The sequence below is a fragment of the Salvelinus namaycush genome, chromosome 29 (genome assembly GCF_016432855.1).
Source record: "Salvelinus namaycush isolate Seneca chromosome 29, SaNama_1.0, whole genome shotgun sequence".
NCBI lineage: Eukaryota > Metazoa > Chordata > Actinopteri > Salmoniformes > Salmonidae > Salvelinus > Salvelinus namaycush.
Genome location: NC_052335.1, coordinates 12037306 through 12060347, shown reverse-complemented (window position 1 = coordinate 12060347; position 23042 = coordinate 12037306). Strand labels below are relative to the sequence as shown.

The 23042-nt window shown below is 44.0% G+C and overlaps 1 protein-coding gene across 1 annotated transcript in view; it reads right to left on the bottom strand.

The window, feature by feature from the left end:
• The window catches only part of nrxn3b (neurexin 3b), a 379196-nt gene that overhangs the window by 211581 nt on the left and 144573 nt on the right, over nt 1-23042 (bottom strand). The window contains exons 10-15 of the mRNA XM_038968054.1: nt 6709-6912; nt 4750-4776; nt 3174-3298; nt 1423-1530; nt 871-1139; nt 275-465 (exon numbers count right to left, since the gene is read on the bottom strand). Of these exons, the coding sequence (XP_038823982.1) occupies nt 275-465; nt 871-1139; nt 1423-1530; nt 3174-3298; nt 4750-4776; nt 6709-6912 (924 nt within the window). The remainder of the gene's footprint in view (nt 1-274; nt 466-870; nt 1140-1422; nt 1531-3173; nt 3299-4749; nt 4777-6708; nt 6913-23042) is intronic.

The window sequence follows — 23042 nt, the reverse complement described above, 5'->3', positions numbered from 1 at the left end:
CAAACACCACCGACGGCTACATTCCAACATCCACACTAGCATCACTAACATCATGTGTCCGACATGCATTCTAAGTGCTATGCTACAGTAGCGTAAGCGTTGGATTGACAGTGTTAATGTCTCTATGATGGAAGGGTATATAGAGGCTGACTGCTTGGTTTTTTACTGAAAAGTATATCTCTAGTGCCTGTAGACTTGATGTGTGTTTACTACCTTCCTTGGAACGGTGGGAGAAAGTGTATGAGGATATGTTTATCAGTGTACTTCTTGTTACCTTTGAGGTCGAGGTTCTTGGCTCCGTTGACGTTCTGTGTGACGGACTTGGCGTCCACCTTGAGGGTGTGTGTGTTGGTGGCGTCCCTGGTGATAACTACGTTGTGCCACTGGTTGTCATTCAGGGCACTGTCACTGTTCCCCTTCAACAGACTGGGACCGTTCCCCAGGTCGAACACATAGTGGACAAACCTACGGAGGGACGAGACAAGGGCACACAAATGCATACTTCAGCACTCCTAGTACGTCCCTTCATTAAGGGCCCTTCTCCACTATACGCCCCAAGAGGAGCCACTTTAGCCTGTGTGTGTGTCCATGCGAGGGGACAAGTGATAGGGATGCACACGTCAGTAATTCTTTGTTTCTGTACTTTGGGACCCGCCTCAGAGAAGCCCCTTCAGCCTGTGTGTTTCCATTAGCGTGCACTACCAAAACAATGGGACTTGAAGTGTGTGAGTGTAGGAGACGTTACTGAGAAGGGGAGTGTGTGCACAAGCAGTGGTAGGGACAACAAGAGAGCACTCGCTCTCCTCTGAACACTGAGCAAACAAGGCTAGGTAAGAGAATAATGGTACTCGTACATGACTAGTGCCTCACCCTTTGACCAGCTCAACAGCGATAAAGTCGTTTCCGTCTCCGCTGTTGAACAGTATGAAGCCGTCCGGGGAGGTGGTTTTAAACTGGAAGAACAGGTGCATGGTGGTGTAGGCCTGCAGGGTGGCCAGGCCCAGGTAGCTGCCCTTGGACTTGAAGGTCACCGGGTCGGCGATGATGGAGCGCATGCCGAAGCGGGCGTTGAGCTCGCAGAAGTCGATGTCTCCGTTCTTACACATGTCAATGTAGAACATGCCGTTGAACTTCAGGCCCTGTGGGTGGAGGTCAGTTCGGGAACGATAACGATAACATTTGGCGATAACTCAGCGATGACAATAATATGGATAGCTTTGTATCACCCTAAGTAATGCTAAAGCAAGGAAGAGAGAAGTTGTTAAAATCTTAAGGGCAAGAATCTAGAAGAGGTCTAGAGGCTATAACAGTAGCACTAGCTCTGACCCGACCCCCTTCGGTCTGTGTAGGTCAGTGCCTGGCCAGGCGCCAAATGATGATTTATGGTCTAACATGTGTTCCTGCCAGGCCTGGAGGGGTTACCTGCAGGTGTCCAATGAAGGAGGAGGGGGAGGAGGAGACGAAACGTCTCTCTGTCAGAATCCCTGTCTCCACATTGTGGAACTCCAGACGAGTGTGGTCACCTGCCATCTGGCCTGGAGAGAGAGAGAGAGCGAAAGAGAACGAGAGAGAAGGATAACGAGAGAGAGAGAGAGAAGGATAACGAGAGAGAGAGAGAGAGAGAGAGAGAGAGAGAGAGAGAGAGAAGGATAACGAGAGAGAGAGAGAGAGAGAGAAGGATAACATGAGAGAGAGAGAGAGAGAGAGAAGGATAACGAGAGAGAGAGAGAGAAGGATAACGAGAGAGAGAGAGAGAGAGAACGAGAGAGAGAGAGAAGGATAACGAGAGAGAGAGAGAGCGAGAGAGAGAGAGAGAGAAGGATAACAAGAGAGAGAGAGAGAGAACGAGAGAGAGAACGAGAGAAGGAGAACGAGAAGGATAACGAGAGAGAAGGATAACGAGAGAGAAGGATAACGAGAGAGAGAGAGAAGGATAACGAGAGAGAGAGAACGAGAGAGAGAAGGAGAGAGAAGGAGAACGAGAGAGAAGGAGAAGGAGAGAGAGAGAAGGAGAGAGAGAAGGAGAACGAGAGAGAGAAGGAGAACGAGAGAGAGAAGGAGAACGAGAGAGAGAAGGAGAACGAGAGAGAGAGAGAAAGAGAACGAGAGATGGAGAACGAGAGAGAGAGAAAGAGAACGAGAGATGGAGAACGAGAGAGAGAGAAGGAGAAGGAGAACGAGAGAGAGAGAGAGAAGGAGAACGAGAGAAGGAGAAGGAGAACGAGAGAAGGAGAACGAGAACGAGAGAAGGAGAACGAGAGAAGGAGAACGAGAGAGAGAGAACGAGGGAGAGAGAGAACGAGAGAGAGAGAGAACGAGAGAGAGACAGGGAGAACGAGAGAGAGAGAGAGAGGGATAACGAGAGAGAGAGAGAGAGAGAGAACGAGAACGAGAGAGAAGGATAACGAGAGAACGAGAACGAGAGAGAGAGAAGGATAACGAGAGAGAGAGAGAAGGAGAACGAGAAGGATAACGAGAGAGAAGGATAACGAGAGAGAAGGATAACGAGAGAGAGAGAGAAGGATAACGAGAGAGAGAGAACGAGAGAGAGAAGGAGAGAGAAGGAGAACGAGAGAGAAGGAGAAGGAGAGAGAGAGAGAAGGAGAGAGAGAAGGAGAACGAGAGAGAGAAGGAGAATGAGAGAGAGAAGGAGAACGAGAGAGAGAGAGAGAAAGAGAACGAGAGATGGAGAACGAGAGAGAGAGAGAGAAGGAGAACGAGAGAAGGAGAACGAGAACGAGAGAAGGAGAACGAGAACGAGAGAAGGAGAACGAGAGAAGGAGAACGAGAGAGAGAGAACGAGGGAGAGAGAGAACGAGAGAGAGACAACGAGAGAGAGAGAGAACGAGAGAGAGACAGGGAGAACGAGAGAGAGAGAGAGAGGGAGAACGAGAGAGAGAGAGAGAGAGAGAGAGAGAGAGAGAGAACGAGAACGAGAGAGAGAGAACGAGAACGAGAACGAGAGAGAGAGAGAAGGAGAGAGAGAGAACGAGAACGAGAGAGAGAGAGAGAGAGAGGTTGTAGTGAGGCAAAGGAGGAAATAGAAAGATGTAGGGAATAACAAAGGAAGGGGAGAAAGGGTTAAAGAGGGAGGAGAGGGGCAGGATTGGAATATCAAAGGATTTCACCTCTTTTATTAGTAAAAAAAAATGCATCACATCAGAACCAGTAACAGTACCTTCAGCCATGTCTTCGTCGACTGTCAGTTTGAAGTTTTTACCGCGTCGGACCACTCTGACAGAGTGCCAGTCATTATCATTGAGCTTTTGTCCAGCATATAGAGTCTCTGGTCCCTTGCCTGAGAAGGACCGTTTGTTAGTTCAGGGTTAGGGTTAGTCAGCAACGCAAACCAAACCTTTGTTTTGTCTGGGTGAGCTGGGTTATTTTACCAGCAACCTTAGCGGGGACGGCAGAAAACGGATGTTTCTGGAATTCAGGGATACAGTATTTTCAACCTAACTTCCGTTCCCCCTTTCTACACCTGCTACGTTAGGTTAGTCTACCACCAACCAATTTGTTGGTCAGAGAAGGAGAAAGCATTTTTTGGCTAGCTCGGATCTTGAATGCAGGAAAGCAGGTTTGTTGCACTCTGGGCATTTTGTGTTTACTTTGCTAACTCTAAAATCAAAGATTTGGTTTGGCTTAAAGTAAAAACAGGAGAAAAGATCTGAACAGATTACAATAAATGACAAACGATAATACATACAGTATATGTGTACAGTATGCAATATTCTATGTCCTCTGTCAGTAGACGTATGACTGCTCATATGGTAAGATAATAACTGCTGTTACTCATAAAAGGGCTTGGAACTATTTTTAAAGCACATCTCTACACAAAGCCGACAAATCATGGAAGGTGCAGGTCCACAGGTTCACAGGTCCACAAAGGGCAAAGAGAGAATCTCTTCAAATACAAACTCCTCTGCTATCCACAAGAGGGCGTGTCAAGCCTGTGGTGTGCCACTCCAGTGTGTTCACGGAGTGTGTGTGTGTGCGCGCTCGTGTGTGTGTTTCATTACACACATTACCTACTGCCGCATTAGGTGTGCTGTGCAATCAGTGACATTGATCAGAGTAATTGGAGTGAACGACTGTGTCTGATCTGTCACTCAAACTGGGATCTACCGTGAAATAAAGCTGCAGCTTGGGGACAGGCTGTCACACACACGCACACACACACACCCACACACACACAGAGCGAGAGAGAAATGCACACAGGCGCACACACTCAAACACACATACACAGTTCCAAACACACCATGCACACGTATCAGTTGAAACCAACATTCGTTCTCCAGGCAACATTCATAAACCAGGCCCTCGACTGTCTGTCATGACCAACACATGCTCCTCTCTCTGTCAGACTCAAAACCTCTTCATGAGTAAGAGCAGTTGTACTGTACCTCTGTACAAGTCATTCAACCATTTATCTTGTCAAGACAAATAGAGAATACCATTCCCATACTCGGACCATTACATATGGGAGGGAATTTCAGTAACATTTTGACAGCAAAAAACGGTAAACCTAACAAAATAGATCAAGAAAAGTTGGATAATTGAGTTAAATGTAACGTATAGAAACAATTATAATTTCTTCTTTGATCATGGCTATAGCTGATTTCTTATCCATGTAATTCTATTATCGCACTTCTGTACATTACCCTATCTATAACACACAAATCATGTCAAACATCATTATATAACGTTCATTTAAAGAAGAATTCTCCAACAAGTGGAGTGGTGACTTACTGGTGGTACAGTTTATCCTGACACAGTCTAGATGGGGGGAGAATAAGTGACAGATGAAATCGCATCCTTCAAGGTAAAAGCTGCAGACATCCAAGAACAGAAACTCCACCTTCCGGGGACGGTCACATGACGTCGGCGGCCATTTTAGGTCGTTATGGTAACTTTTGATGATGTCAACATCAAACTGCCATTTTGGATATTATGTCCTATTCCAATTTTGACCATTACGCTTTCTTTGAGTTAAGGTCAGAATTCCTTCTCTCAAATTAAAATACTTTTCTTTGTGTTTGGCAGTATTTTGTAGGTCTGATGCGTGCTATAAAATACATGTTCTTAACTATTTCGAAAAAATATTTTAAATGTATTTACATGTTTGTTCAATTTCAAAATGTCCGCTTGCAGTTCATTGGCCACATCGATTTACCAACCCAGTATTTTGGAAACTTAATTTTGTACTCAACACCTGTAGCCATCAGTTGATTTATAAATCAATTTGCAGTATACTTTACATTAAACTACAGGCTACAAAACAGTGTTATATGATGGGTATCTCGTTCAAAAGAAGATACAGGAAGTAGACTAGTCCTGTGATTGGTCTGATTGGATTGGTCAGGTGATCTGGGTTGGGATCCATGTGACCCAGCTCGTCATGTACCGTCAACCGCAACAGAAAAGTGGAAGCAAACAGCATCGATCCAGTCAGCACCAGCACTGTACAGTGGCCTAGAAGCGAACCACTAACCTGGCTCTAACACAGGACTAGTTGTGTCAGTAGTAGTAGTGAATTTGTTTATGTTTGTTGGAGCGAAACCAGCCGGATCACATTATCTACTGAGCAGTATAGTTGATAAAGTGATTGAAAACATAATGTATATAAAACTGACTGTAGTAGTGTGATGGTAATTATGTGTTGACAGGTGCTGTTTGTGTGTGTATTGTATGATAGCGCATGCTTTCATCAGTACTACAGATTGGGTGCTTCTATCCTATCCCATATTGGGCCGACATGTAAGCTTGAATAAAAATAAGTTATACTAGCAAGAGCAGTGCGCAAGTTTCTCTTTTCTTTGAAGTAATTGCATTATTCCCACGCAGCTGCAACCAGATGTGCAAGTGCTTTTTGGACTTTTGAATCCTATATGCCTATAGGCCACCATCTGCAGGCTAGCTGTGTGCTGTGGGCTCGGGCTGTGTGCCAGACGGGCCGCAGGCTAGGGGCCGTTGAAGGGGTGAGTACCATCTTTGAACAAGGCGACATGGGAGATACCACCTACACTACTGTAGGGGTACTAATGGGAGGAGCCATGAACCTGCTAATATGGACCAAACCAAAAAAAAAAAAAAAAAACAGGAAATAATAAACAAAACACTGTTACGACAAGAACAAGCCCAGACAATAAACCCAGATGTTATCAGTACGTTACATGAGAGATACAAATTCAAAATAAAATAATAGGACCTATTAAAAGTCTTATAAATGCGTATATGGTATAGCTATATGCTAGGCCAATGTGGAACAATGTTTGTGAAAAATGTTGAGTAAAACATTGAAAGTGTCTAGCCTGAGAGTGATGTGTTACAATTAGTGCATTTTTCTACAGTCAAGTCAATATCGTAATGAAGAATGACTGCGGTATGATCTGTTCAAAAGATGTAGCCTGAAAGCATGGATATCGTGGTTAAGTGTTAGATTCATGAGATAGAAATACCCTACAGAGACCACAGCAACAAAGCAAGAAAATACTGTATATGATGCCAAGCAAATCAAAATACAATCCATGCAACTACTGTACAAAAATGATTAAAAATGAGTTTTAGTTTGTGTTAGATTTTTTGATGTTTTCGACCAAAACAAAAAAAGAACTCATGTAAAATACAACTCACGAAAACTACTATGAGCTAACTTAAACATGCCTCCTCAAAAGAAGAGGGTTAGCCGTTAACGGTTTTATACGATACCTAGGTTGACCGTGAGTTTGACGCGGCCGCTGTCCAGCTCGAGACGGAGTGTGTCAGCGGAGTCCCGAGAGGTAGCGGCCATTAGGAGCCCGAATGCACGCTGGGACTTGAAGCGGAGGGAAACGTCCTCTGCCTCAGTGTGCATCACGCTTGGCATCACCACTTTCATATACATGCTGCCATCGTAGCTCAGGATGGACGCCTCTGTAGAGTGGAAGGAGAGAGGAGAAAGAGAGGAAGTGGGTTTGAGACTAATAAGACAAACCTCAATGGATATACACTACTGTTCAAAACTTTGGGGCCACTTAGAAATGTCCTTGCTTTTTAAATAAAAGCGCATTATTTGTCCATTTATATAACATCAAATTGATCAGAAATACAGTGTAGACATTGTTGATGTTGTAAATGACTATTGTAGCTGGAAACGGCAGATATTTTATGGAACATCAGACGCCCATTATCAGCAACCATCACTCTTGTGTTCCAATGGCACGTTGTGTTAGCTAATCCAAGTTTATCATTTTAAAAGGCTAATTGGTCATTAGAAAACCCTTTTGCAATTATGTTGGCACAGCTGAAAATTGTTGTTCTGATTAAAGAAGCAATAAAACTGGCCTTCTTTAGACTAGTTGAGTATCTGGAGCATCAGCATTTGTGGGTTCGATGACAGGCTCAAAATGGCCAGAAACAAAAAACGTTCTTCTGAAACTCGTCAGTTTATTCTTGTTCTGAGAAATTAAGGCTATTCCATGCAAGAAATTTCATCAGACAAGATACTCTTATTTCTCATGGTCTGACAGTCCTCTAGGTGCCTTTTGGCAAACTCCAAGAGGGCTGTCATGTGCCTTTTACTGAGGAGTGGCTTCCGTCTGGCCACTCTACCATAAAGGCCTGATTGGTGGAGTGCTGCAGAGATGGTTGTCCTTCTGGAAGGTTCTCCCATCTCCACAGAGGAACTCTGGAGCTCTATCAGAGTGACCATCGGGTTCTTGGTCACCTCCCTGACCAAGGCCCTTCTCCCCCGATTGCTCAGTTTGGCTGGGCGGCCAGCTCTAGGAAGAGTCTTGGTGGTTCCAAACTTCTTCCATTTAAGAATGATGGAGGCCACTGTGTTCTTAGGAACCTTGAAAGCTGCAGAAATATTTTGGTACCCTTTCTCAGATCTGTGCCTCGACACAATCCTGTCTCGGAGCTCTACAGAGAATTCCTTCGAATCTCATGGCTTAGTTTTTGCTTTGACATGCACTGTCAACTTTTGGACCTTATACAGACAGGTGTGTGCCTTTCCAAATCATGTCCAACCAATGGAATTTACCACAGGTGGACTCCAATCATGTTGTGGAAACATCTCAAGGATGATCAATGGAAACAGGATGCACCTGAGCTTTCAATTTCAAGTCTCAAAGGATCTTAAGGTATTTCTGTTTTTTAATTGTAATACATTTGCAAAAATTTCTAAAAACCTGTTTCGCTTTGTCATGATGTTTTATTTTACGGCTGTAAGGTAACAAAATGTGGAAAAAGGGAATGGGTCTGAATGCACTGTACATGTACTTAAGGATGAAACATAGGCCTACACGTCCCTCATGTCTTATCGACACAGCATCCCACATACACACTCCAAACGTTGTACTACACTACTGTGTCTGCGCGCCCAGGCTCGACACACAATGCTCAACAAGCAGAACATTTACACATCAACCTCTTCCTTCCTCTACAATTTCCCTTTGTTCCTAACAGTGGTTGCTTCATGACTATCATGCACACCTGTTTTCAGACACACACACACACGCACACACACACACGCACGCACACACACACGCACGCACACACACACACGCACGCACGCACGCACGCACGCACGCACGCACGCACACACGCACACACACGCGCACACACACACGCAAACACACACACACACACACACACACACACACGCAAACACACACACACACACACACACACACACACACACACACACACACACACACACACACACACACACACACACACACACACACACACACACACACACACACACACACACGCACACACACACGCAAACACACACACACACACACACACACACACACACACACACACACACACACACACACACACGCACACACACACGCAAACACACACACACACACACGCGCACACACACACACACACACACACACACACACGCACGCACGCACACACACACACACACACAGACTCAGTTGGTAGAGCATGCCACTTGGATAGTGGGCTTGATTCCCACAACCACCCAGATCTAAAATGTATGTGTCGCACGCATGACTGTAAGACACTTTGGATAAAAGCATCTGCTAAATAGCATATATTACATTACGATTACACACACTGAACTCTCACTCTCTGACTGACACATCTGCAGAGCCTCCTATCCCAGTTAAACAGAGAGATCAGCACATCAGATAGGAGGAAGGGGACACATTTAGTCGCAACACAACCCTATTTCTGCTGTTCACACTTGTCGTCATGGGGTGACTGGCAGACTGGAAGGTGTTCTGTTCTGGGAGAGATGTATTTAAAAGGGCACTCAGCCATGAAATACCTTCTTTGACACCTCAACTTTAAAAGGACAAATAGCCCTCAGGCTTTATTTTATTTGGATTAAAATATAAAACTATCTCTGGCTGGAGATGATAGTATTGCAACGGTCTAAGCTGAGGCTCTCTAGGGGCAAGTTTGCAAGGAAATAAAAGTGTAAACTTCACCTACTAAATGCATTTCTTTGTTCTTGTTCTACTTGTTGTTGTGATTTAATACTGACACTGATTTGATTTCAGCTTCACTCATGCAATAATATTCGACTGCCAGCGCTTGACAGAGCTTGACATTACAGCTACAATTTATGTCAAACCAAAAGTCGCTGCGACAAATATGTTATGAAACATGATGCTTTGAAGGCAAGGTTGTTTGATGGCAACTCGTCAAAAAAAAGCTAGCTTGCTAGCCAGCTCCGTTGCTAAATATTAGACGTCCGGACACGTCCGACGTTCTGTAACTGATTGTTCCGTGCTCTTAACTACACGTAGACGACAATCAGACCTTGGCCATGAAAAGTGAGAGAGAAGGCCCTCTCTTTCTTCCCTCTATTTTCCACCAGGACAGAAACACATCGTATTTCCCTGTGATATCCCCTCTGACAAGCCAAGGTATTGACTTCAGCCAGCCAGGCCCAGGTCCAAGATCCAAGAGGCAGGAAAACAAGGTGAGAGATGTGCTGTGTGTGAGAGCGTGTCTGGCTGGCTGAGCGCATTAGAGAACATCTCTAATAGACATGTAAGGACACAGAAAAATGATCGCTTGTTGAGTGCAAAGAGCTTTTCTTGAAGGAATTGTTATTTTTATTTTTTTATTTAACCTTTATTTAACTAGGCAAGTCAGTTAACTCACTGTTCCCCGGGCGCCGAAGACGTGGATGTCGATTATGGCAGCCCCCCGCACCTCTCGTATTTAGAGGGGTTGGGTTAAATGTGGAAGACACATTTCAGTTGAATACATTCAGTTGTACAATTGACTAGGTATCCCTCTTTCCCTTTCCCTTTCTGCGGTCAATTTGCCATCTACAAATTATTTCGAATTATGTTCTGGCCCCCTGACCAATCCGCTCAAGGAAAAATCGTCTGAATATAGTTGCTGATCCCTGGTTTACACCCCGGTAACAGACGAGGTGATCGGCCCCTATATGAAACGGTATGGGTGTGTGTGCGCGTGTGCGCCAGTGTATATTATGTGTCCCTGCATGGGTGCGTGTGCGTGCGAGCTTGTGTTTGATCTGTGACACACACCCACACACACTTCCCCACATACAGTAAAGTGCTGCTATGCCTACCCAGCTGTGTGTTGCTCTAAAGAGAGGTATCAGCAACTCTGAACAGCTCATTTCAGACGGTAATTAAGGCGGGGGGGGGGGGGGGGGCAGAGTCACTTTACATAATTAGCTGAGAAATAGAGGCAGGAGATGGAGGGATACAGGGAGGGAGGAAGGAGGAGGGAGGAAGAGGAGGAAAGGCTATTAACAACATGAAAGCTCCACAGCGCAGATCCCTGAGATGAAGATGGAAGGGGGTGGTGCATGTGTTGCTAAGCAGGGTTTTCTGCAGTCTAATTTCTGCAGCGGCGTTTAACATGGAAGTCAACATTGTGGATGCCTGTTCCGCAGTCTCTTCCTCTGTGTTGGTGTGTTTGTGTAGTAGTGACAGGCAACGACACGTCTGCCACATTGTTTCAGTAATCAAACTCCCAACTGGAGGCTTGGCTGTCAACGTGATGGGACGTCTGTTGGATGTGGATCCTGTGAGTCCCTTATGTGAAATCTACATTGTGTGTTTAGATGCTGACAGTGTTTAATGCTACAAATACACAGTCATGCAGGAAGATCATGTCAAAGTCATGTACGCAGCTAGGCCTAAATCTGGTGTTGATATTCCTTTTTCATTGTTGACAATTGAGGGGTTTCTGCACAAATGTGTGTATGTGTGTATGTGTGTGTGTGTGTGTGCCTGTGTTTGTGTTTTCGGGCAGCTCAAGCTGAGTGTCTGTGCTCTTTCAGGCAGTGTGTTTATGTCCATGTTTGTGTTGACTGCAGTAGAGCTGAGTGTGTGTGAGTGTGTGTGTGTGTAGAGCCCCTCTCAGAGTCAGGCAATGGGAAATGGCTCCACTCGAGAGAGGCTGTTTGCGGCGAGTGGACATTATCCCCCATAATCCCCCCATGTCACTCAGTGTGGAGTGTGTGAGAGCAACGTTATGGCAAAGTTTCAACAGCATCAGCGGTACTGGGGAGCCATCATCCCCTCTTAACGCTCGGCACGCAGGCTGCTGCTTTCCAAAGTCTTTCAAGATCAACGTACGTGTGTGAATGTATGTTGACATTGAAACGTGTACATACTGAGTCACATGCTCATTGTTATAGGGATGCTGAGTCCCCTCCTCATTGTTATAGGGATGCAGAGTCACATCCTCATTGTTATAGGGATGCTATGACACATGCTCATTGTTATAGGGATGCTATGACACATGCTCATTGTTATAGGGATGCTGAGTCCCCTCCTCATTGTTATAGGGATGCAGAGTCACATCCTCATTGTTATAGGGATGCTGTGACACATGCTCATTGTTATAGGGATGCTGAGTCCCCTCCTCATTGTTATAAAGATGCAGAGTCACATCGTCATTGTTATAGGGATGCTGTGACACATGCTCATTGTTATAGGGATGCTGAGTCCCCTCCTCATTGTTATAGGGATGCAGAGTCCCCTCCTCATTGTTATAGGGATGCAGAGTCACATCCTCATTGTTATAGGGATGCTGAGTCACATCCTCATTGTTATAGGGATGCTGAGTCACATGTTCATTGTTATAGGGATGCTGAGTCACATGTTGATTGTTATAGGGGTGCAGAGTCACTTGCTCATTGTTATATGGATATTGAACCACATGCTCAATGTTATAGGGATGATGAGTCACATCCTCATTGTTATAGGGATGCTGAGTCACATGTTCATTGTTATAGGGATGCTGAGTCACATCATCATTGTTATAGGGATGCTGAGTCACCTCATTGTTATAGGGATACAGAGTCACATCCTCATTGTTATAGGGGTGCTGAGTCCCCTCCTCATTGTTACAGGGATGCAGAGTCACATGCTCATTATTATAGGGATGCTGAGTCACTTGCTCATTGTTATAGGGGTGCTGAGTCCCCTCCTCATTGTTATAGGGATGCAGAGTCACATCCTCATTGTTATAGGGATGCTGAGTCACATGTTCATTGTATAGGGATGCTGAGTCACATGTTCATTGTTATAGGGATGCTGAGTCACATGTTCATTGTTATAGGGATGCAGAGTCCCCTCCTCATTATTATAGGGATGTAGAGTCACATGCTCATTATTATAGGAATGCAGAGTCACTTGCTCATTGTTATAGGGATGCTGTGTCACATGCTCATTGTTATAGGGATGCTGAGTCACATGCTCATTGTTATAGGGATGCTGAGTCACATGCTCATTGTTATAGGGATGCTGAGTCACAACCTCATTGTTATAGTGGTGCTGAGTCACCTCCTCATTGTTATAGGGATGCTGAGTCACATGCTCATTGTTATAGGGATGCTGAGTCACATGCTCATTGTTATAGGGATGCTGAGTCACATGCTCCCATTGTTATAGGGATGCTGAGTCACATGCTCATTGTTATAGGGATGCTGAGTCACATGCTCATTGTTATAGGGATGCTGAGTCACATGCTCATTTTTATAGGGATTCTCTAATGTCATATTGTTTTGTATTTTACTATGTTTTTCTCCACAATTTCCATCTGGTCTCATCGCTGCAACTCCCCAACGGGCTCGGGAGGTGAAGGTGGAGTCATGCGTCCTCCAAAACATGACTCGCCTAACCGCGCTCTTAACACCCGCCACCCGCCAGCTTAACTCGGAAGCCAGCCACACCAATTTGTCAGAGGAAACACCTTTCAACTGTCGACCGGGGTCAGCCTGCAGGCACCCGGCCCGCCACAAGAAGTCGCTAGAGCGCGATGAGCCATGTAAAGCCCCCCCGGGCCAAACCCTCCCCTAACCCGGACTACGCCGGTTGTGGCACAGCCCGGGAAGGAACCCGGGTCTGTAGTAACGCCTAAGACCGCTGCGCCACTCGGGAGCCCACAAAAGTCTGATTTAAATCATGCCCATAGTAAGTATGATCAGAGATTTTAAAAAACAACTGATCTTTCATACCATTTACATGTTACTGTGGGGTCCTAGAAGAGGTTTTCTGAGTCAGATATGTTCAATGGGCTTTGTAAGGGGATGAATTAAATCCAGATTTCTTCCTATGTTAGGAATATTATGGCCACTCAAACACAGTGTGTCCATTACGGTGACTTTCAACAGTCCTCGCGCGGTTAATTTGACTATGCATTATTAAAACAGCAAAGTCAAAGAGTTGTAGTATGACTAATACTGTGACATTGGCATAACTTCCTCTTTAAAACTGTATTTAGAGTAGCGATAGGCTTATTTGACGTAGTTTTAGAAATACCTCTCATTTCCTAACTGGGCAATGAGACAGATTAGTCTAACAGGTGTATTTGACCTGAATGCTAGTGAAGTGATGATTCATGATTTTAGTCAGATGACTTATGGTTGCAAGATGTCCTTCCAGCATGTGGTCGGGTCTGGTCAGGTCTTCAGCACCTTCAGCGGGGCAGGTGACAACCAGATGCATCTGGTTTTCAGGGGAAATGGAAAGAGAGCCTGTGACGCGACTTCCTCTTTTGGATGTTAACAAGGTGACACTCCATCTTAACTCCTCCTCCACATTTACCAGATTGGTTGAACACTGAAGAAAGATATGCCGCTTAGGTGTTTCTTTTATGCCTTTTACGTGATGTTACGTCTTCAGTCACACACACTGTTCTGTCTGTTCCACACTCTGCCACAGGGGTGCACTACAGGCCAGAAGTTACAACACAACGCGACAGATAATGAAGAGAAATGATGAGAATGGGAAGGAGAAAGGGAAAGGAGGAAGGAAGGGAGAGAGAGGGAGAGAGGAATCACGGGTCCTATTTAACAGCAAGATATGATAGCTCGTACACTTTCTGTCTGCGTTGGCACTGTCTGTGCTTCGTCATACCCCCCCCCCCCCCCCCTTAAACCAGCCTAGGAACCTTAAACCCTGCCAAGGAGATTGGAGGTCTTGTCAATTTGTCAGATGGGCGCTCTCTGAAAGCTTGATTTGGTCTGGTTCTTCCTTAGAGCAAGAGAGAAAGGGAGGCAGAGAGGGAGGTTAGAGGTGCAGTCACCTAGACCCTAAACCCCACTGACTTAGCCATACCCTGACTATCATCTCCAGCCAATTTATATGCACTGGGACGTGACGGCCCCATCCCTATCCCCTCCCATACAGAACACACACACTGCAGTGTTTATATACACCCCAGCACCAGTACAGGGCTCCTAAGCACACATTTAATTAGAGTTAGGGATTAGAGAGCAATAGCATAATGTTCCCAAGCAGAGCAGAGGAAAAACCACCCCACGCCTGGAAACAGCATTATAGAGCGGAAGACCTCGCTGCTCTCTGCTACTATTACAAGTAAACAGTGTCAAACAAATCCCTCTCTCCCTCTCTCCCTCTCTCCCTCTCTCCCTCTCTCTCTCTCTCCCCCTCCCTCCCTCCCTCCCTCCCCTGCAGGACGTTTCACTACGAAATGTCTAAAGCTGCATCAGGCTCCAGTTGACTGGTTGATGTTGAATGGCACCAAGCCCTCCTTCCACCATCTTCACCAAACAACCACGGAGCTCCAAACCACCGTCACCATCCATCCATCAACCACTTAGCCTGATACAAAATTGGGGGGCGGAGAATGGGGAGGTGGGAGGACACATGGTGTTCTTACAGCCTGTTCTTCAGCTGCAAAACTCCATCTCACTGTGTTTACGTCATTGCCTTCTGAGAAGCTACATGAATCCACTACGGTACAGCAGCACAGCCATGTATATACACCGCTAAATGAGACCCTCACCGACATTTGACAAAAGCCGTCAGCACATAGAGAGGATAGAGAGAATAACATAGGAGGATAGAGAGAATAACACATAGAGAGAATAACACATAGAGAGAATAACACATAGAGAGAATAACACATAGAGAGAATAACACATAGAGAGGATAGAGAATAACATATAGAGAGAATAACACAGAGAGAATAGAGAGAATAACACATAGAGAGAATAACACATAGAGAGGATAGAGAGAATAACACATAGAGAGAATAACACATAGAGAGGATAGAGAGAATAACACATAGAGAATAACACATAGAGAGAATAACACATAGAGAGAATAACACACAGAGAGGATAGAGAGAATAACACATAGAGAGAATAACACATAGAGAGAATAACATATAGAGAGAATAATACATAGAGAGAATAACACATAGAGAGAATAACACATAGAGAGGATAGAGAGAATAACACATAGAGAGAATAACATATAGAGAGAATAACACATAGAGAGGATAGAGAGAATAACACATAGAGAATAACACATAGAGAGAATAACACATAGAGAGAATAACACATAGAGAGGATAGAGAGAATAACACATAGAGAGAATAACACATAGAGAGAATAACATATAGAGAGAATAACACACAGAGAGAATAACACATAGAGAGAATAACACATAAAGAGGATAGAGAGAATAACAAATAGAGAGAATAACATAGAGAGAATAACATATAGAGAGAATAACAAATAGAGAGAATAACACATAGAGAGAATAACACATAGAGAGGATAGAGAGAATAACACAGAGAGAATAACACATAGAGAGAATAACATATAGAGAGAATAACATATAGAGAGAATAACATATAGAGAGAATAACACATAGAGAGAATAACACATAGAGAGAATAACACATAGAGAGAATAACACAGAGAGAATAACACATAGAGAGAATAACATATAGAGAGAATAACACATAGAGAGAATAACACATAGAGAGGATAGAGAGAATAACACATAGAGAGAATAACACATAGAGAGAATAACACATAGAGAGAATAACATATAGAGAGAATAACATATAGAGAGAATAACACATAGAGAGGATAGAGAGAATAACACATAGAGAGAATAACACATAGAGAGGATAGAGAGAATAACATATAGAGAGAATAACACATAGAGAGGATAGAGAATAACACATAGAGAGGATAGAGAGAATAACACATAGAGAGCATAGAGAGAATAACATATAGAGAGAATAACACATAGAGAGAATAACACATGGAGAGAATAACATATAGAGAGAATAACACATAGAGAGAATAACACATGGAGAGAATAACATATAGAGAGAATAACACATAGAGAGAATAACATATAGAGAGAATAACACATAGAGAGAATAACACATAGAGAGAATAACACATAGAGAGAATAACACATAGAGAGGATAGAGAGAATAACATATAGAATAACACATAGAGAGGATAGAGAGAATAACACATAGAGAGGATAGAGAGAATAACACATAGAGAGGATAACACATAGAGAGGACAGAGAGAATAACACATAGAGAGAATAACACATAGAGAGAATAACATATAGAGAGAATAACACATAGAGAGAATAACACATAGAGAGAATAACATATAGAGAGAATAACACATAGAGAGAATAACACATAGAGAGAATAACATATAGAGAGAATAACATATAGAGAGAATAACACATAGAGAGGATAGAGAGAATAACACATAGAGAGAATAACACATAGAGAGAATAACACATAGAGAGAATAACACATAGAGAGAATAACATATAGAGAGAATAACACATAGAGAGAATAACACATAGAGAGAATAACACATAGAGAGAATAACACATAGAGAGAATAACACATAGAGAGGATAACACATAGAGAGAATAACATATAGAGAGAATAACATATAGAGAGAATAACACAGAGAGAATAACATATAGAGAGAATAACACATAGAGAGAATAACATATAGAGAGAATAACATATAGAGAGAATAACACATAGAGAGAATAACATATAGAGATATAACACATAGAGAGGATAGAGAGAATAACACATAGAGAGAATAACACATAGAGGGAATAACATATAGAGAGAATAACATATAGAGAAAATAACATATAGAGAGAATAACATATAGAGAAAATAACACATAGAGAGAATAACACATAGAGAGAATAACATATAGAGAGAATAACACATAGAGAGAATAACATATAGAGAGAATAACATATAGAGAGAATAACACATAGAGAGAATAACATATAGAGAGAATAACACATAGAGAGGATAGAGAGAATAACACATAGAGAGAATAACACATAGAGAGAATAACATATAGAGAGAATAACATATAGAGAGAATAACACATAGAGAGAATAACACATAGAGAGGATAGAGAGAATAAGAGGATAGGAGGGAAATTATAAGAAACCATTTTCAAGAATAGGCTTCCTCCCTCACTCCCTCTCTAAGTCGAGGTGCTTTATTGTAGGAGGCAGCCACCCCTACATCCCAAACGGTACCCTATTCCCTATATAGTGCACTACATTTGACCAGTCAAAAGTAGTGCACTATAAAGGGAAAAGTGTGCCAATTGGGACATATCTCACTGTTGATCCAGACACTGATGCAAAACTCATTATTCTGCTCAATTCAACCATTATTCAACTCTCCGAAGACAATAAGTGTTAAAAGACAAACACGTAGAAATAGAGTGAAAAGAGGCTGAGACTGTTGCCGGGGAGGGAAATGTGCTGGTCCTTGCTGTTTTTCTCCCATCACACAATAAGCCACATCTCAGCCTGAACTGAAACAGGATTCATTTAGAATTCTTCCCTGAGCTCAGAACTCTGTTGTTCCCGCTTGTGTATCTCGCTCGTGATGTTTGTGGAATATTCTGGATGGATTCCTTTCTTCTGAACCTACAGATGGATGTTCAGGAATGAATGGAACACCCTGGAATCATCCAACGGAATATGGGAAAACTTTGTTCCAACTGTGTGCTGTTGTGTGCTGCATATGTAAAAATCCCCATGGAACTTAAAGTGGTGTAATTCCCCCCCCAAAAAAACATGTTTAGCAAAGTGTATAGATTCCTAGACACATACATACAAACTTGCAAGAATGCCTGTGCAGACACAAACACCCTGCTGTAAGTGTCCTTGTGATCTTGTGTCCCCTTAATACCCCTTCTCATCTCACACTGTATTGAGTGCTCTCCCTCTCCCTCTCACATTCACTCTCCCTCCCTCTCTCTCCTTCCCTCACCCTCCTGATGTGTAGAGCAGAGCAGAGAGCCAGGGTGTGGTTGTTAGTCAGGCAGACCTTGAGGTGTCACCCTCACTGTCTGAGGAGATAAATGTCCTGGTAAAGGTGATTATCACCCCTGGGGAGGGGGGAGGGGGGAGGGAGGTGGGAGGGAGGGGCCGAGTAAGGGAAGAAGACTAGGGGTGGTTAATAAGAAGAGGTAGGTGAGTGAGGAAAAGCAGGGGAGTGGGGGGGATGAGGGGGAAAATGAGAGAAGATGCGAGGGAGGGGGGGCTACTTGGGAGGGGGGGCTACTTGGATGCCGAAAGGGGGGGTTCTAAAGCTGAAAACACCCACACAATTAATTCAAATCAAATGTTATTTATCACATGCATACGTACAAGTCCTTATCCAACAATGCCGTTAAAAAAATAAGAGTTAAGAACAATATTTACTATGTTTTTAAAAAGTAGGACAATAAACTAACAATAGCGAGGCATTATACAGGCGGTACCGGTACAGAGTCAACGTACGGGGGCACCGGTTAGTCGCTGTAATTGAGGTATTATGTACATCTAGGTAGGGGTAAAGTGACTATGCATAGCAGCAGCATAAACAAAAGCAAGGCGTTTGAACCATTCTAAGTGGACAAATAGACATTATGTTACAGTATCTAATGTAATGTAATGTGTGCAGCAGCAGCTGTGTGGTTCCTGGCTGTCTATGTGTGTAGCATGGTGGAATACCCTTCTCTCACCTCTCTGTCTCCCTGTCTCCCTGTCTCCCTGTCTCCCTGTCTCCCTGTGTGTGTGTGTGTGTGTGTGTGTGTGTGTGTGTGTGTGTGTGTGTGTGTGTGTGTGTGTGTGTGTGTGTGTGTGTGTGTGTGTGTGTGTGTGTGTGTGTGTGTGTGTGTGTGTGTGTGTGTGTGTGTGTTTGGAAAGGGGGTGCACCTCTCTCAATGCAGCGGGACAAAGGGGTAAGGATCTCCCTTCATCACACAGACACACCACGGTGAAAGATGTAGTGTGTGTGTACCTAATGAGTCACTCTAAACAACCACAAGCAGGTGTTTACCCCCGAAGGAGAAGATAAGACGACAGCCAAGACGGCTTTACACACACACACACTTACACACACTACGCCTGACCTTTCCGTGAAGTTCAACTTCTATCAGGGGTAGGGAGATGGGAGTGTGGTGTTTTACGCTGTACAAGAAATAGTTCCCTAGACTTCCTTCAAGGACACCGAGATAATATTAATATTGATATCAGGAAGGTAGAAGAGGATTTATTGTATTGTATCGTTTTATAAGCTCTAACCAAATATTATGGGAATTGTGTTTAAAAATGCTCGTACATTGAGAGTGTGTTATAATATTAGCTGCTAATTGAATGGCTGTGTTGCCAGCAGTTCTTCACAATCAACTGAACAGCAGAGTGTCTGTAAATGTAGTTTTGTTCAGACAGTTTTGTACAGTAAGTATATTTAAACCAGACAGTCCACACGTTGAGTTGATCTCTCAACTCCAGACATCCATTTCTCTCTCATGAAATGATAAAACCCACATCCTTGAATCACTTCATACAAGCTCCCTCAATTCTACCAGGAAAAACAAACTCGTATTGACAATAAGGGACTATGCCGATTCAAACAAGGCTCGCTTTGGAATGTGACTGAGATGACTCACCCAAACCGCATTGTGCATGAGTATGTAAAAGAAGAATGACAGCAATAACACAGATTGCGCTAATATCCAGCTAGCACTTCCATTGTCTCCAGCTGATTGTCCCACTGGGTGATGCCTGATCTAAACCTACACGGCTATAGGAGGCTCTAGGAGAGATTTGTCATCGGGGAGATTATTTAGTTGTAGTTATTTTTTAATGATATTTATAAAGAAGACTAGCTGTCGCCATTGGCGTCGGCTAATGGGGATCCTCATACAAAAAAAGGATCAAATCATCCCTACACATCTACAACATTAGAGAATACAGTGAGAGCAGTGTGGGCAGTAGAGCCTTGCCAGGGAGAACACACGATACAATAGACACAATCCAATACATCTACTGAGTCTAAGGAGAGAGAGGGACTGGAGAAAGAGAGGGAGAGAGAGACCAGAGAAAGAGAGGGAGAGAGAGACTGGAGAAAGAGAGGGAGAGAGAGACTGGAGAAAGAGAGGGAGAGAGAGACCGGAGAAAGAGAGGGAGAGAGAGACCGGAGAAAGAGAGGGAGAGAGAGACCGGAGAAAGAGAGGGAGAGAGAGACCGGAGAAAGAGAGGGAGAGAGAGACTGGAGAAAGAGAGGGAGAGAGAGACCGGAGAAAGAGAGGGAGAGAGAGACTGGAGAAAGAGAGGGAGAGAGAGACCGGAGAAAGAGAGGGAGAGAGAGACTGGAGAAAGAGAGGGAGAGAGAGACCGGAGAAAGAGAGGGAGAGAGAGACCGGAGAAAGAGAGGGAGAGAGAGACCGGAGAAAGAGAGGGAGAGAGAGACCGGAGAAAGAGAGGGAGAGAGAGACTGGAGAAAGAGAGGGAGAGAGAGACTGGAGAAAGAGAGGGAGAGAGAGACTGGAGAAAGAGAGGGAGAGAGAGACCGGAGAAAGAGAGGGAGAGAGAGACCGGAGAAAGAGAGGGAGAGAGAGACCGGAGAAAGAGAGGGAGAGAGACACTGGAGAAAGAGAGGGAGAGAGACACTGGAGAAAGAGAGGGAGAGAGACACTGGAGAAAGAGAGGGAGAGAGACACTGGAGAAAGAGAGGGAGAGAGAGACCAGAGAAAGAGAGGGAGAGAGAGACTGGAGAAAGAGAGGGAGAGAGAGACTGGAGAAAGAGGGGAGAGAGAGACCAGAGAAAGAGAGGGAGAGAGAGACTGGAGAAAGAGAGGGAGAGAGACACTGGAGAAAGAGAGGGAGAGAGACACTGGAGAAAGAGAGGGAGAGAGAGGTTGAGAGAAAGTGGGGGTAGGGGGGGTGGAGGGAGTCAGAAAGAGGGAGGGAGGCAGGAGACAAAGAGATAGGGATTGAGAGATAGAGGCAGTGAGAGAAAGAGAGGGAGAGAGAGACTGGAGAAAGAGAGGGAGAGAGAGGTTGAGAGATAGTGGGGGTAGGGGGGGTGGAGGGAGTTAGAAAGAGGGAGGGAAGCAGGAGACAAAGAGATAGGGATTGAGAGATAGAGGCAGTGAGAGAAAGAGAGCGAAAGACAGAGAAGAGAGGCTGAGAAATAAGGTCGATAGGGGCAAAGAAAGAGTGAGAGAACGAGAGAGGCAGTCGAAAGAGGATAATCTCAGTGGGATCCCAATGCTCCTCCTCCTCCTCCTCTCCTCCTCTGACACTCACTTCATTACAGGCCTATTTACCTGATTAACAAGGCCACTTTACCACCAGCAGGTAGCTGCCTAGTGTGTTTGTCAGCAACACAACACCAAGCTTCCCTAAACACCAGCCTCCCTCCCTCAGCCTCTCCTACTCCTTCTCTTCTCGAACCTCTGCTATAAAACTCAGTCAACGCTGAAAGACAATGGATTTTATAGCCTCCTGCTTACACCTTAGTACTGACACAATGATGCTGACTGGGGGAGGTAGTTCTGTGGTGGCTAGGTGATGAAATACTGTACATTTCCAGACTTTGGTTACATAATATGTTTCATGTCTACATGCTGACATTGATCTATCTATTGAGATGCGTCTGTTGGTTTGATGTTGCTATTACTGTCAGAGGAAGATGTCCTCAGAGAAACTCCTTTTATGTACCTGCGTTGCATTTTCAGTAAGGAGAATACTAGCTATCTGGATAACCTTTTCATGTAGTAGAATATAATGACTAAAGACGAATGGCACCCCGAGCTTTCTAAACAGAGGCAGACATTATAAAGAGGAAAAGAGATGAATGATTTTCTCCTTCTTCCTTCTGTGTTTTGTTGCTCGTCTCCCTCTCTTACCTCTCTCTATGTCATTTTCCATTAGGTCAGAAAATGCCAGTTAACAGCGGATATTAGCGGATATTATTGAAATGCTTTAACCTTATTGCAGCACTAGCTTCAATAACTCTTATGTTTGTCAGCGGCAAATAGAGAGAGGATACAGAGAGAGGATATAGAGAGAGGATATAGAGTGAGGATATAGAGTGAGGATATAGAGTGAGGATATAGAGAGAGGATACAGAGAGAGGATACAGAGAGAGGATATAGAGAGAGGATATAGAGAGAAGATATAGAGAGAGGATATAGAGAGAAGATACAGAGAGAGGATATAGAGAGAGGATATAGAGAGAGGATACAGAGAGAGGATATAGAGAGAGGATATAGAGAGAGGATATAGAGAGAAGATATAGAGAGAGGATATAGAGAGAGGATATAGAGAGAGGATATAGAGAGAGGATATAGAGAGAGGATATAGAGAGAGGACATAGAGAGAGGATATAGAGAGAGGACATATAGAGAAGATATAGAGAGAAGATATAGAGAGAGGATACAGAGAGAGGATATAGAGAGAGGATATA